This window comes from Lytechinus pictus, chromosome 5, assembly GCF_037042905.1.
Source record: "Lytechinus pictus isolate F3 Inbred chromosome 5, Lp3.0, whole genome shotgun sequence".
NCBI classification, from domain to species: Eukaryota; Metazoa; Echinodermata; class Echinoidea; order Temnopleuroida; family Toxopneustidae; genus Lytechinus; species Lytechinus pictus.
Window position 1 is genome coordinate 2,290,957 of NC_087249.1, and position 15,609 is coordinate 2,306,565.

General features: G+C 36.4%; 1 protein-coding gene across 1 annotated transcript in view; it reads left to right on the forward strand.

Moving 5' to 3' along the window:
- Window positions 1-10,355, forward strand: part of LOC129261943 (uncharacterized) — a 34,621-nt gene extending 24,266 nt beyond the window's left edge. Inside the window, exons 9-10 of the mRNA XM_054899964.2 lie at window positions 3,127-3,317; window positions 7,968-10,355. Of these exons, the coding sequence (XP_054755939.2) occupies window positions 3,127-3,317; window positions 7,968-8,207 (431 nt within the window). The 3' untranslated portion in view covers window positions 8,208-10,355. The remainder of the gene's footprint in view (window positions 1-3,126; window positions 3,318-7,967) is intronic.
- The last annotated feature ends 5,254 nt before the right edge of the window (window positions 10,356-15,609 follow it).

The following is a 15,609-nucleotide window of genomic DNA, read 5'->3' on the forward strand; positions in this document are numbered from 1 at the left end:
GCATATTTCCCCCGATCAGCCGCTTAAAGTTAAGTTTTGTTTGTTTGAAGGGGTAGTCCTAATAGTCACTTCTAAGCTTTATTCCTATAAATCATTATCTTTTCAATATATAATAATCTCATAAACCTTATTTAAAGAGTGCGAGCGTGAGCTATTTTTTATTTCATGTATTTTGTCCTAAAACTTAAACATTCTGGGCAATGTTTGTGATCCTAAACGAGATATGTATCCAACTAAATAATAATTGCGAGCGCGAAGCGCGAGCACAAATTCTTAATGTACGTTTTGATCACTCTGATCGAAAAAATGATCTGTTAAAGGTTGCTTGCAGTTGGCCACGAAGACGTTACATAATTTCAACAATCAGAAAATGCGAGTGCGAAGCGCGAGCTGAAAATGTTGTCATTTCTACCTGACGAATGGAAATTCTAAGCACGTTTTGTAATCGTGAAAAAGATAAGTATATAATTAACCAATTGATGCGAGCGCGAAGCGCGAATGGGAAAAAATCTAGTTTTACACCTAAGAATGGGACACCTTATTCATGTTTTGTTTCATGAAAAAAATCGAGATTTACATCTAAGAATGGGATACCCTATTCATGTTTTGTAAATCATGAAAAGGATGAGTAATTGGGAAATCTACCTACATTAATAATGCGAGCGCAAAGCGCGAGCAGAATTTTTTTTCATAATTGTGGAGAACAAGCTGCGTATCTGAATAAAAAAGCGCGCGCGTCTTTCAGATTTCGACCTAGAATCTGCATGGGCATTCTAAATACCTTTTCTATCATGAAAATCAATAAATCAATAAAGCGAGCGCGAAGTGCGAGCTGAAAATATTTGAAATTCCGATCTGTATTTCAAGCAATATGTAGGAAAATTGTAAGTGGATATGGATCACAGTTAAAAAACGAGCTGATTTCACAATTACTACTTTGAGTTCTGACATAGTAACGAGATTTTCTAAGAATATTATGTCATCATATAAAAATGATGACCATCTTCCTATTTCTCTTCCTAAGCGCGAGATGAAAATTGTCGATATTTCATTCTGAAAAAATAGAAAATTTGATAATCAATTAATTAATTCATTAATCTAATAATCCTAATGAGAGCGCGAAATCTGTCAATATTATAGCCAGGAAACTCGACATTTAAAGCACTTTTGTGAGTATGAATAAGATGCATGAGTTAATATATTTTCAACAATCAATGCGAGCACAAATCGCGAGCCAAAAGTTTTGATAAACTGTCATGAAATGGGGATTTTTTAGAAGTTTGTCATAGTATTAATATTGAGATATACATAACGCGCCAATCAAAATGCCAGCATACAGCGCTAGCTGATACGTTTTGACACTGACCAGAAAAGGGATAATTTGAGAACTTTATGGAATACAGGAAAATAATAGGTACCTGACCAATCAAATTTTGCGAGCGCGCAGCACGAGCAGAAAATGTTATTATTCAGACCATAAAATATAAATTTGTACAGAACACTTTTAAAAATTAATCAGTAAATCAAACAAAATAATGAAAGTTCGATTTCCGATCTGAGGTGTGTTTTGTGTATTGACTTCAAAGCTCCATATCGAGCAAGGTATGTAAATAACCTAAAAAGCAATGCTAGTGCGAAGCGCGAGCGAAAATTATATGTAGTGAAATGAAAGATTAAAAAAAATGATTTTCCAAGTCTTCCCCTCATCTTATTTTATTCACTCGTCTTCCTCCTCTTGTTTCCCCTTCTTTTTTCTCCCCTCTTTTCCGTTTTTTTTTTGGTATTTCTTCAGTTCCCTCGGTTCGTCTTTTTTTGCTCTGATAGGGGGGGGGGCGGGTCCCTCGGGCCCCCCTTGATCCGCCTATGAACTGAAGACCACCAACACAGATAATCTCATTTCAGACAGTGTAATAGACCCAACATCGAGCTTGAAATGTTTTCCCTCGTATTCAAAATTGCGTAACTTGTGTTGCAACGGTATGTGCAATCTCGAGATCTCCGTTAAACTTAGCAGCTAGATGCGAACTCATCATGCTCATGGAAAATATCTTCTGTATTCATGATAGAAGATTCAAATATTATATCTCTTTGCAAGGGAGGTTGACGATTCCTGTCAAATACATTTTTTGATAATTTACCAAAGTATAAGCTAAAAAAAAAAAAATTCAAATCAAACAAAGTGAAAGTTGACGAAAAACATGTGGGTGAAAAAGGATATTTAAAAAAAAATCATAGGATTAAATGGATGTGAGAGGACCAAATCATTTCAATATTTGTGAAAAACAGTTAATGTGCATGACATCATGAATATTCATTTAGTGGGCTGATGATTGTCATGTGCCCTCTATCTTATATTATTATATGAATCATAACTATTCACCCTGACAATGGGTTTTATTTGCTAGCAGAAATCATGAATAAAATATATTGGTGAGGGTTTGAGGAAAATCCATCAAAGATTTTAAAATTTATTAAAATTGTATTTCTTTTGATTGGTGACGTCATATGCAAGCAGCTTTCACATAATCTTGTTGGGAAAAAAATAAATGGAATGTTATTCGTTCAAAATATTAATATTGGTTTTTATTCAACCTTCATTATAATCATAAAGAGGCCAATTATGTCAAAACACGCTCTTGAAATAAATCAAAGTCAGTCATCCTGACCCATTATAAAATGGAAATTTATGCATTTTATATTACATAACATATAAGTTGCAACTTCTTGTATATGACGTCACAAATCAACAACTCAAAATTCTACTCGTTATGTTAGCTAACTGGACTCACCTTTTGCAAGCAAATTAATAACATCAGCAAAGCCAAAGGCAAGGCCTGAATGACATCCTTTATGTTACGACTCATGTCCGTAATAAATTCCCTTCCGATTATTTTCTTTACACGTTTTGTATATCCCCGTTGCATAGCCCTTGATATGCCCCCCCCCCCCCCACAAAAAAAAATTCGGCTCAGAATATATTGCTATCATCCCCACTGCTAGGACTGGATTTACGCCACTATAGATGATGTAGAACCTTCCAAACACTTAATGTATCGCATGTGTTATCGATGCATGATAAAACACAATTTTATATAATGCATTTTGTTTATCATTCTTTCATTGTAGGCTTCACTTCTAGTTACATAGACTGGAATTATGGGGATGGCGTACATTTGGTCGATGAGGGCGTGGTTCCTGCTGGAACACAGACTAAACAAGAGTTCTGCTGCCGAGCAGATAACGCCGCGTCACAGGCAATATACTTACCCACCGATTCCAACTTTATGCTATTGACAGTATATGATACCTGTCAACAAGTACGTAATTCTTTTATCATATTCTATATAATATTAAAGCTGAGGGGAGGGTGTGCTGCTGCTTTGCAAAAGTTTTTTATTATTATTCATTAATATTATCATACAAATAATGCATTCATGCAGCCGAGTGCGTTAGTGGAAATGCAAAGTATACAAGACCAATATCATGAATATGGGGAGAATTTAAGTTCAAGAAGCATTTTGGGGTAAAAGTTGGGAACTGGTCTATTTCACTTAATTTGAATGTGCTGAATCTGATAAGACCGGTCCCCAAGCCAATTTTTCATGTTTTGATCACCTAATTTGCATAAACAAAATGGCTGCCAGATTGACCACTTATAATCTTATTTCTACAATATTCTTTTCTAATGTTCGCTTTCACCGATATGGATACTGCAAAATCCTGCATACATAACATGTACCATTCGGAAAAATTTGTTATTTCTGTTTGCAGCTAATCAATTATGCAAATTTATGCATATTTTGCAATATTATGCTATAATTTGATAATTACACCTAAAACGTTTATTATTTTGGGTAAAAATAGCATTTGTATCATTATGATGATTGTTTGGCCCTTAAATATAATATTTAAGTCAATTTTTATATGTATTTTATTATTCTTTGATATTTTTTTATGTTCTTCTTGTATTTTCTGCCATTTGCTTTGTATATGTTTGATATGAGATCTTTAAAAAACTAATATCAATGGCAGACAAATATTAAGCTTCAATGATTGAATCATTTGATAAACTTCTTTTGCCACAACTGTTAATTGTACTCAGGAACAAATACACACACATGCTCCCACACCCACACCTGTATATAGAAAGTAATATACTTGCAGGGTACATTAGACATGCCCAATATAAAACACATTGATGCTGATCCTATAATCATGACAATTACCAATTCAATGAACCCGTATGAAAAGAAGAGTTTAGAAGTTGGAAAACCTATATCATGCTGAAATTAAATTTCTTGAAATAAATATCTTAAAATGTTTTATATATCCTTTATAATTAGATCCAATAATCAATTAAACGTATTATTTATGCAGTGTAGCTTATCAATCGGATATAAGTATCAGTACATTGTTAACATCCTTGTAGCAAAATTATATCTTTGATTCAGCTCCATCAGAACTGCAATCATGGCAGTTAACCAAAGAACAATTTGTAATAAATGCAAAGGGTCTGTATTACTGGATCACTTACAATTTTTTTGTTCATTACCGATTTATTTATTTTATTTGGCAACGATACATTTTCCCCAAGTCAACCATCAAAGTGATAACTGAAAACCACAGCTTCCATCCAATCCTTGCCTTGGAAGATTCTTTGACGAACGATACTGAATACAGAAGAGGAAATGATAAAAACATGGGGCTAAACACAAATTAGCTCCATGGTAAAAACGTGGGCAAAACAAGGTTTCCCGCCCAGTCACTGCCCAATGCAGAACAAATTTTCACACTGCGTCCTATCGTTGAAAAGTGCTAGGGATGTCTGATGAAGGTAAACCAGCTTGGAGACAGTTGCAGAAGTCCAGTCTAGAGGTTATCCGGTCAGGGATGATATTTTCCGCACCACCTCATGTCAGACATTGTCTGATCTCAGAAATTCTGTGGAGCTGGTAATATGCAGATCGGCAGACATGTGATATGTGTTTCTTTATGCTCATTGTTCTATCAAAGACTAGGCCACGATATCTAGCCTTGCATACTGGAGATATATAGCTTCCTCACCTATTAAGACTGTAGTCATAATAATTACGCATATATGGAGATGACAGAACAAGATACTTAGCTTTTTATCGTTAAGCTCCAGGAAGTTGACCTTCATCCAACATCCGTCGAATCCTCAATGGCAGCACCAACAACAGCAGCTGCACGAACCTCTGTATCTTTAACTTTTGGATCAAAGGTGAGGTATACAGCTGTATGTCATCAGCATAGAAGTGTATACCAAGACCATGTTGCTACATTATAGAGCCAAGAGGAGTGATGTACAGTTTGAAGAACAAGGGACCAAGGACAGACTCCCAAGGAACTCCATAGCAAAGGGTAGTCACAGGAAACTGCATGCCAGTGATGTATACAGCTTGTCCTCTGTTGAGGAAAGAGGAAAGCCATTGGAGTGCAGAATCATCAATTCCAAAACAGACTGTCAGTCTCCCAAGAAGAATGATATATTAAGTGGTATCAAAACCGGTTGACAAGTCAAACATAACTTAGGCAACTGCTTTCATCATAGAAAGAGATCTCCTGGCTCTACAATCGAAGAAATTCTCGACTTAGACTTTGATGGTGATATCTCAGACTCGCATGCAGCCTATCAGAGCTGGGTAAGCTATTGGATGCTGTTGTGTTTAATACCGATCAAAAGAAGTGGATTAATAATCACCTACAGGAACACCAAACGTGCCAGGAACCCACCATCCTCTGAAAGATATCTTCGTTATCAATTAGAAATAGTCTATCTTATGAAGATATGAAGATGTGTGAATATTATAAGTTCGATAAATGGCCAAGGGGACATTACACAATTCACTGCGGCATTGAAAAGGTGCACTCCGAGCATTTTAACACCTGAAACAAGATCTGGTCAGACAGCAAATTCTCTCTCAAGACAAAAGTTTAGGTTTTCTCTATGGATCTGTGACATGAGAATCGGACATATCTCAAGAACATAAACACGACTACTTCTATACGAACTGCCTCCACAGAATACTTGTACTAAATTGATTTGATTTCAACGATTAGAGACGACTTTTATAATTATGAGGCTGCCCTATCAATCAAGCCATCCAATGGAACACCAAATCGATGATAACTGACATTGATCATTCAACACCCCGAAGGTAAAGGTGTATATCAAGTTGGGGAAAGCTGGATGCCTCTAAGTTGGATGAAGCGGCAATCCTCGATAGGACAGGTGCAGTACTGCATTGGAAAAGATATATATTATGGAGATGCACATGAATTGTAATCCGTTAATGAAGTCCAATGATCAAAATTTGTTATTAAAAGGACATGCAGTGACTTATTCGTTGGGGAACTATAGAACATCACAGTCTGGCTTTTAAAACATGGAAAACGGTCTAATTGATAGGCAAAATGAGAAATTAGATGGTTTTTATGTAGTCTGCAGGCGCAGACCCTGATTGGAACTTTGATCAACATGTGTGCCTCCACGCAAAGACTAGCACATACAGAGGGTCATCAGTACACAAGGCATGAGTAGGCTGCACAATCAGACCATTAACTCGAGTGAAGGGTTTGCCCAGCAGACTAGTTTATATGTGGGTTCAGTTCTGAGAATTTTTTTTCAAAATTGGGACAATTTGACAAGCATAATGGAGAAACACACAGGACATCTCTTTTTCAGCAGACTGTTTTCACTTCATTGTGCTAAAGAAAAACACACTAAATATGTGTGATCGGATTCTGTTGGTCGAGGAACATAACTACTCCAAAGGATATTAAATGCAACTGATTGACTATTAGGAGTTGAGAATTACAGTACTGTCGTGATTCAAATTTAATAATTCATCATCTAAAATTGTAAATATGAATGAATAGATTGATATCATAATTCAAGAAACCATTCTATAATCAAAATTTAAGCAACTAATAGTGACATTCGCTTGAATACAGATAGGTTCATGAAATTTGTTGGATCACCATCAGTGTGCTTTTAAATGGGAAGGCCCTCCCAGCAGGAATTTACCTTTGTATGCAGATGTGGGTGTGGGAGAGGGTGCATCTGTTTATGCCCATGGATATATACGAATACAAAATGTAAAAAAGTGATTACATAATTAAATCATTGAAGCTAATTATTTTCTGCCATTGATAATCAATACTTTGACAGATCCCATAACAAAACATGTACAAAACAAAAGGTAAAAAATACAAAGAAATACATAAGAAATTCCAAAACAATAAAATACATTATTATTCACTGTGATATTATATTCTAAGGGCCGTACAATTATTTATAATGATGCAAAATGCTATTTGTACCAAAAAATATAAACATTTGAGCTGAAATTATCAAATTATAGCATAATGATCCAACATATGCATAAATTTGCATAATTAATTAGCCGCAAACAAAAATAACAAATTTTCCCGAAAGGTACACGTATGTATGCAGGATTTTGCAGTATTCATGTCTGTGAAAGCGAATATAATTAAAGAACATTGTCGAAATAATATTCTGAATTGTCAATTTGGCAGCCATTTTGTTTATGCAAATTAGGTGGTCAAAACATGAGAAATTAGCTTGGGAATTGATCTTATCAGATTCAGCATATTTGAATTGTGTGAAATAGTCCGGTTCCCAACTTTTACCCTAAAATGCTTCTAAAAGTTTATTCAGGCCTCTTTTTCTAGAATGGCTCTAGTCTAGCATTAGTTAAGCGGTGGCATCTGTGTCCTTTTTACACGTCAAATTTCTAGTCTGTTACATAATTTGCACTACTCAACGCACCTGTACTTATTTTTTGTTAACAATGTATAAACACAAAAATATGAATATTATCCTTTAACATATTGATTTATTATGTTTTTCTGAAGGCATCAATAGAAATCATTGAAATAATAAAAAAAATTATTTCTGAAATCTTATTATTTACTAAATACAGGTCAACGGTATGAGTGTGAAAAAAGTGTGGCTTTACCTTGCGACTGACCAGACGACCGAACACGAGCCTCAGGACGGGGGTCCTGGGCCTATGGTGGATACAGATATAGTGACATTAAACTTCTGCTACTACTACACTGATTCTGATGACATTGTGTTCTCTAATGAGAAAAAGGATACACGGATTAAAGTGGAGGCACAAAAATTACTAAATGCCAACGTAAACGCAGCAATGGGATGATGGGGATACATGGGTAATGGATCACTACTAGAGCCTGTGATAGTGGTGTGGACAGGCAGGGGGGGGGGGTGACCTTGTTGTATCTGCCGACAAACTTCTCGATGTTATAGAATTATCAACACATTGTTTAGTCCGACCGAGCCAAGCGAGCAAAGAAAAAACGTCTCCATTTTCGTTGAGTGCCACATTATGGTACATTAACATCAAGAATTGAAAACAAAAAACATACATATATAAAAAAATGAAGAGAAAGAAAAAAGATAATTGAAACAAAAACTCAAATCGGACACGGTAATTCCAGGAGAGCGTATTTTACAACGATAAATGTTATCAATCATCATGATGAGAATCACTGGAAGACAAATTATATATATAATCAAGGCATTTATTCAGGCAACAAAAGTCCTGTGTTGTAATGATGATAATAGTAGGGCCTAGAAAACGCCTTTCATTATCTGTACCATAGCACTTTAGAGTTTACATTGAAAAGGTTACATTGAACACAATAAAATATATTAGAAAAAATACTGTAGACCCATGTTTTGTTGCCATGCAGTATTATGAATGTTTGCTTTCAAAGTATTACACAGGTCCTCTATAACTGGAAGGGAGAACTCACATCCGTTTGTCGGAAAATATGAATTATCAGAATATCTTGATTAACTTTTTGCATGTCTATTTATATCCTTTTGGTGAATAAATGGATTGCTGGAGCGTCGCGCCAAAACGTAAAAAAAACCCTTTTTTTTTCTTCACATTATTTTGTCATTTTTATTTGGTTTTTATCAGGTTATTTCGTTATTTTGGTGTTATTATATGGTGAATGTGTTTATTCTATGTTTTGTTAATAACAATTTTCTAAATTGTTAAATTAAGATTGCTAGAGACATGAATTCATGCATGCAATTCTGTGCTCACTTTAGACCATAATTATTATGGCACGATAAACTTGTTGATCTCCACACAACTTAGAATATAGGGTATCCCTAGAATTGTAGGTTAATCACTCACATAATGATAAAAGAAGAGGCTAAGATTGAGTATTGTTCCATTTACACGCCACAGCATACCTACTACCCTTTTTAAATATTTTTTCCTTTGATTACTAGCTTCCAATTAATTCACTTTTGATCATATTTTATTGGGCATGTTTGGTATGATTTCATAGTGTATTACAATTTAATCAATGAATATTGTGATTTTAATGTAACTTTATCTTTTAAGATGAAAATTTGCAAATTTCTTGTGAATTATAGCACGAACATAATTATTTGGCAGAAATTTTATACCCCAAGATTTATTTTATTTCATATAAAAATAATTGTTTAGCTTTTATCATTAATTTCAGGGGCGGATCAAGAAAATCTGTAATGGGAGTGTGGCATAGAAAGTTGATCTATTTTGCTTGGCAACGTATTTTTTACAAATAAATACTGAATGGATTTCTAGATGACAAAAAGGGGAGCACTTACCTAATGTTTCCCAGGATCCATGCCTAAATTATTTCACTCTCTTTGTCTTAATGATTTTTATTAATTTCGATCCAATTATTCTGTTTGAGATGTTCCATGGTTATTTGTTAAAGTTTGATCGTTAAGTTTAAGTTTCGGTTGATCCACCTAAATAGTTTTATTAGACCACTTTTCAGTAGTGAGCTTATTTTAAAGAAATAAATAATAAAACAAACCCAGAGAAGATGCTACATAATCATCAAAGAACAAAAGTAATATTTACAATGATTGAACGAAACAAAATGATTTAACTGCCACTACACTATTGTCACGTTTGTTAGGTTGGAATGTTAGTTGTAAGTTATTCATGTCATGGGACCTCTACATATCCATTATACTGTATATATATATATATATATAAATATATATATATATACAAAGTGTACTATCTTGTTTTTCATTATACAATTGCCATGGCAACGCAATATACTTTAGAGGTTGATCACACTCAATAATGTATTTTATAGACTATACCCTCCACATTGTAAGAAGATGTTAATCATTTTATTTTTATGTTTTCGATGACTGTTATATTCGGTCATTTGACTTCCACTTTTATATTCCTCTTGTTTTTTTTTCCAATCAAAGTTGGTGTTCGGTGATAATGTTCATGTAGTATTTCTGCATTAAACATGGTAAAAAGGGAATACACTGTGCAGTCTCATTATTTTCTTGTTTTTTGCTTTTAACCAACGAACTTCCGCACCTTACATAGGCCTACGTGATAGACCTAAGAAGGTGCAATCACGTGTACAACTGTCTGTAGTCATGGTAGTTATAAGACTATTATGGTATATGTATTTCATCATAGAGTGTATCACTTTTTGCGTTATATGGGGCACTACACTGATACTTTGAAACCGTTCTATATCCAGGGGCGGCGGAGCCGGGGGGGGGGAGGGCAGGGGGCACTTGCCCCTCCCCACCCCCCCCCCCAAGTAAAAAAAAATCCTCGTAGGAAAAATGCCCCTTTTTTAAAGTGAAAAGTGCCCTTTATTCAAAATAAAATGTGCCCTCTTTCAAAATGAAATACCCTTTTTGAAGTAAAACACAATACATTTCAGGTTAGAAAATCACAACGTTTTGGGCTCGCGCTTCGCGCTTGCATCAATTATTGTTTAGTAAAGTACGCATGTTCTTTGTTGCAAAAAGTACTTAGAATGTTCAGTTTGGAATATCATATATTTTTTGCACGCGCTCGTATTATTTGATTGGTGAGATATGTATCTTTTTAATCAGTCACTAAATGCAGTCCTTATCAGGTCCCTTTTCCTTTTCTGGTCAGCGTATTAAAATTTTCAGCTCGCGTCATTTCTTTAGTTAGATACAACAACTCATTCATAACAAAAACTGCCTGGAATGTTTAATTTTCATGTCTTATTAAATGAAATGTCCAAAAGTTTGAGCTTGCAATTCGCGATCGTAACATCTTGCGAGGATGCCCATTTAACAGTAAATTAGCCTCATATTTATTGACCAAAAAGCGAGTTTCACAACTCCAGATTGAAATTTTGAAACCACTCGCGGAAATATAAACTAAATATATATCAGAAGTCAGAAATCACTTCAAAAGGGCATTGCTCAAATCAATTATTACAAAACATACAACTACTTCACGCAGATGATAATCTCATGGTGAAAATATCCGTCTGCACCAAAATCCAAATTTTGACATTTAAGTGCCTTAAATCGGTGAACCGGAACAGCAGTTTCGTCCTAAGTTTTGAAGCTGATGAGAAAATGAAAATATTGTTTGTCCAAAATCCAGGACGAGGCTGCTGTTTTGATTGATTCAGCAATTTCGACAATGACTTCTTAGATGCTTTTTGTCATTAAGGGCATTTAACAATACATTTTCTCGGTTCTTTCTCTGTTCTAGTTTTCATGTTTGCATTGAGGTTTCAGAGCTTGTTGAAAACATGCTATATTTGATCAATGATTTTGTAATATCCGAAATGATTTTCATCAATTGCCATAGCAACGCAATATACTTTAGAGGTTGATCACCACATTGTAAGATGTTATTCATTTTTTGAATGTTTTCGATGACTGATAATTATATTCGGTAGCTTCCACTATTATATTTTATTTCCAATCAAAGTTGGTGTTCAGTGATAATGTTCGTAATAGTCATTCTGCATTAAACATGGCAAAAAGGGAATACACTGTGCAGTCTCATTATTTTCTGTTTTTTTGCTTTTAACCAACGAACTTCCGCACCTTACATAGGCCTACGTGATAGACCTAAGAAGGTGCAATCACGTGTACAAATGCCTGTAGTCATGGTAGTTATAAGACTATATGGTAAATGTATTTATCATAGAGTGTATCTCTCTTTGCATTATATGGAGCACTGTAGACTGATACTTTGAAACCGTTCTATATCCAGGGGCGGCGGAACCGGGGGGGGGGGGGAGGGGCACTTGTCCCCCCCAAAAAAAAATCATCGTAGGAAAAATGCCCTTTATTAAAAATGAAAAGTGCCTTATTTCAGGTTTGAAAATTCCAAATTGATGCAAGCGCGAAGCACAAGCCAAAATTATCTGTATCTATCTATCTATCTATATGTATCTATCTATCTATCTATCCATCTATCTATCTAATCATTGACCCTGTCCCCTTAAAAAAGTACATAGTCGAGATCACAGAGATATGACCAAGATAGATACTTGATGTAGTACCAGAAATGGTGATGGATAGACAAAGTAATTTTGTATATGTAGGCCTACAGTAAAATATGCTATGCTGAGTGCAAGTAAAAACCAAGCTTTTGACTTTAAATCATTTGGGATCCAACAGGGAGCTGCATCATTCTGATGGCAGGGAGAGCAGCCTCCTTGAAACTGAACATTCCTTTGGTGTTGACAGCTGAGCTGGGTAGGTTGTTCCAGTTCCTTATCGTTCTTGGATAGAACAAGAACTTGAAGGGGTGGATTGTGGCTTCAGGGGAGCGTTTCATGAAAGGACTTGTCGGACGTTTTATCCGACAAGTCCTGTTTTATCTGACAGTTACCATAGTAACAGTACCTCTCAGCCAATCAACATCAGAGAAAGATGTCAGATCTGACAACTTGTCAGATGAAAATGTTGATGAAACACTCCCCTGGTGTGATGTACTTCAAGTTGTGATCATGTCTTGTAAAAATGTTGCTGGGGTGACAATAGGTGGATGAGTTATGAAGACATGATGGTAGTGAATTTTGTGAAATAGGGAACATTGGGAAAGGATTCGGCGTGTGTGTAGTGCTTCCCATTCCAGTGACGTCACAAGATATGAAGGTGATGTGGAAATCCTGTAGTCCGAGTACACGAAGCGAGCCGCTGATCTTTGTACTTGCTCAAGCAGGTTCATGACTGTGACTGTGTATGGATTCCAGGCCTTACAGCCATACTCTAGTTGGGGGCGCACTAAGGATGTGTAGGCCCTCGACTTCACATCTCTTGTACAAGAGGAAAGAGTCTTACGCAGGAGACCAAGAGTACGACTTGCTTTCTGCCGGACGAGTTGGCAATGTTTGTTCCATCGCTGATCAGAAGAAACTGCAACACCCAAGTACTATGTAGTTGTTAACTCTAGGGATTACACTATTTGTCAGATGATACTGCATGCTAGGTGTACATGATTTAGGGAGTGTGTTTGCGTGTAATAGTTAACACTGCACACTTTTTGAAGTTGAAGTCCATCATCCATTTTGGTAGACCAACTAGAGTTGGAGATCATTTTGGAGGATTTGGTGGTCGTCACAATGCTTTATCTCGCGGTAAATGACACCGTCATCTGCGCGAAGAGACGCATCGTTGATTGTACGTTATATAGGATGTCATTGATGTACAGCAAAAACAGTGTTGGCCCGATAACGGATCCCTGCTGCACTCCCGATGTTACGTCTCTCTTTGTTGACTTTGATCCATTAACAACAACTGCCTGCTTCCGATCAGCGAGGAGTGACATTATCCAACGTAGAGAGTTACCGGTGATTCCATAGAATTCAAGCTTGAAAGACAACAGATGGTGTGGGACCCAGTCAATGGCATTCTGGAAGTCGAGGAATTAAGATGATGTCCGCTTGACTTCGACGTTGAAGGATAGAAGACCAATCATGGTGTTAGTTGAGTCGTAGTTGAGAGGCCTTGTCTAAATCCATGCTGAGCATCAGTAAGGATTTTGTTTCTCGCTATGTGCTTAGATCGATGTATGGCTCTGGATGATATGCTCCATAACCTTATTGAGATTGGTCTATAGTTTGAGGGGTCACATTTTTTCACCAGACTTGTGTATGGGAGAGACTAATGCCTGCTTCCACTGAGATGGTACAACACCACAGTTGTAACTTTGCTGGAAAAGGAATGATAGAGGTGCGGCAATCTCATGAGCTATCAGCTTCAGAAGTTTTGGAGGAATTTCGTCAGGTCCGCTAGCCTTGGATGGATTGAGCTGTTGAAGGCGCTTCTCAACCTCAGTCCTGTGGATGTGCAAGTGGCCAATGGCTGGGTAAGGAGATGGTCTCTTCTGCACATGTGATTGAGGCTGGCTACGAGTAAAGACTGACTGCAAGAAGTCATTCAATGCCTCTGCCTTATCCAAGGCTGCACAAAGCTTGGTCGGAGTACGCAACGTTGGGATACCAATGTTTTCAGATCGACATGTCCTGATGTATGACCAGAAGGACTTTGGATTGTCTTTAAGGCTTTCCCTAATGATGTTGTTGATATACTCCCGACGTGTCCGATGCACATTTTTAGCAACCTGATTCCTATGTTGCCTGTATGCTTTCCATGCTTCTGGACAGGACTGTGTATGTGCCTTCTTGTAAAGCCTATCTCTCTTCCTCATCTGACGTTTAATGGTTGTAGTAACCCAGGGGAGATGCTCCTTAACCTCACTCATTTTGGAGGGGAAAAGCTCAGACATACACCTATTCATTTCTGGATTTGATTGAAGAAATTCAGTTGTAAAGTCTGTAGCTGCATTCTTCAGTTGCTGTTGGTTAGCTCCGTCTGTGGAACTGGAAGACCTTTCTAGGTAGTTTTACAGAGGTCCTTGGATTTGCAGCAAGCGTGAAGGTAACAATATTGTAATCTGATAAACCAGATTGAATATAGACACATTCTCTACCAGGGCAGGATTTGAGGTAACCGCTAAATCAAGGATATTGAAACAGGACGAGTAATCTCCCAATGTAGAGTGGTTTAATTGGCATTAGCAAGTTGAACACTACACCGTTGAATCTCAGAGTCAGGACATTCAGTAACAGTTAGTGTATCGAAGACAGCTATGAATACCCCACCTCCATGAATATTTCTATCCTTACGATAAATTACTCGGAAATATTGAGTAAGAAGATATATTGCTATCTAGTTTTGATTCACACCCAAGGATGAAATCTGCAGTGTGATGTGCAATAATAGAGTGGAAGTGAGATTGTTTGGCACTACTCTTGAAACCATTACAGTTGACAACCATTACTTTGAACATCTTTTTACGATTTCTGGTTGGCAGTTGAAATCGTGGTTGACATTGACAACCAGGGGCGGATCCAGCCTTCGCCAATAGGGGGAGCCCGGCATTTTTTTTCAGCCATATTCGAAGATGATTTGTTTCTTTGAAGAGGTCGTCCTAATGTCACTTCTTAGTTTTTTCTTATAAATCAACATAAATATATAATATCATAATCCTTATTTATATAATGCGAGCGTGAAGCGCGACCTAATTTTTCTTTGAAATTTTATTTTTTACCTAAAATTTTACCTAAATTGTTAACCTAAAATTTGAAAATTCTGGGCAATGTTTGTTATCCTGAAAATGATGTGTATGCAACTTAATAATTACTAAGAACGCGAAGCGCGAGCAGAAATTTTTAATACACGTTTTGAACTGATGGAAAAGGTAC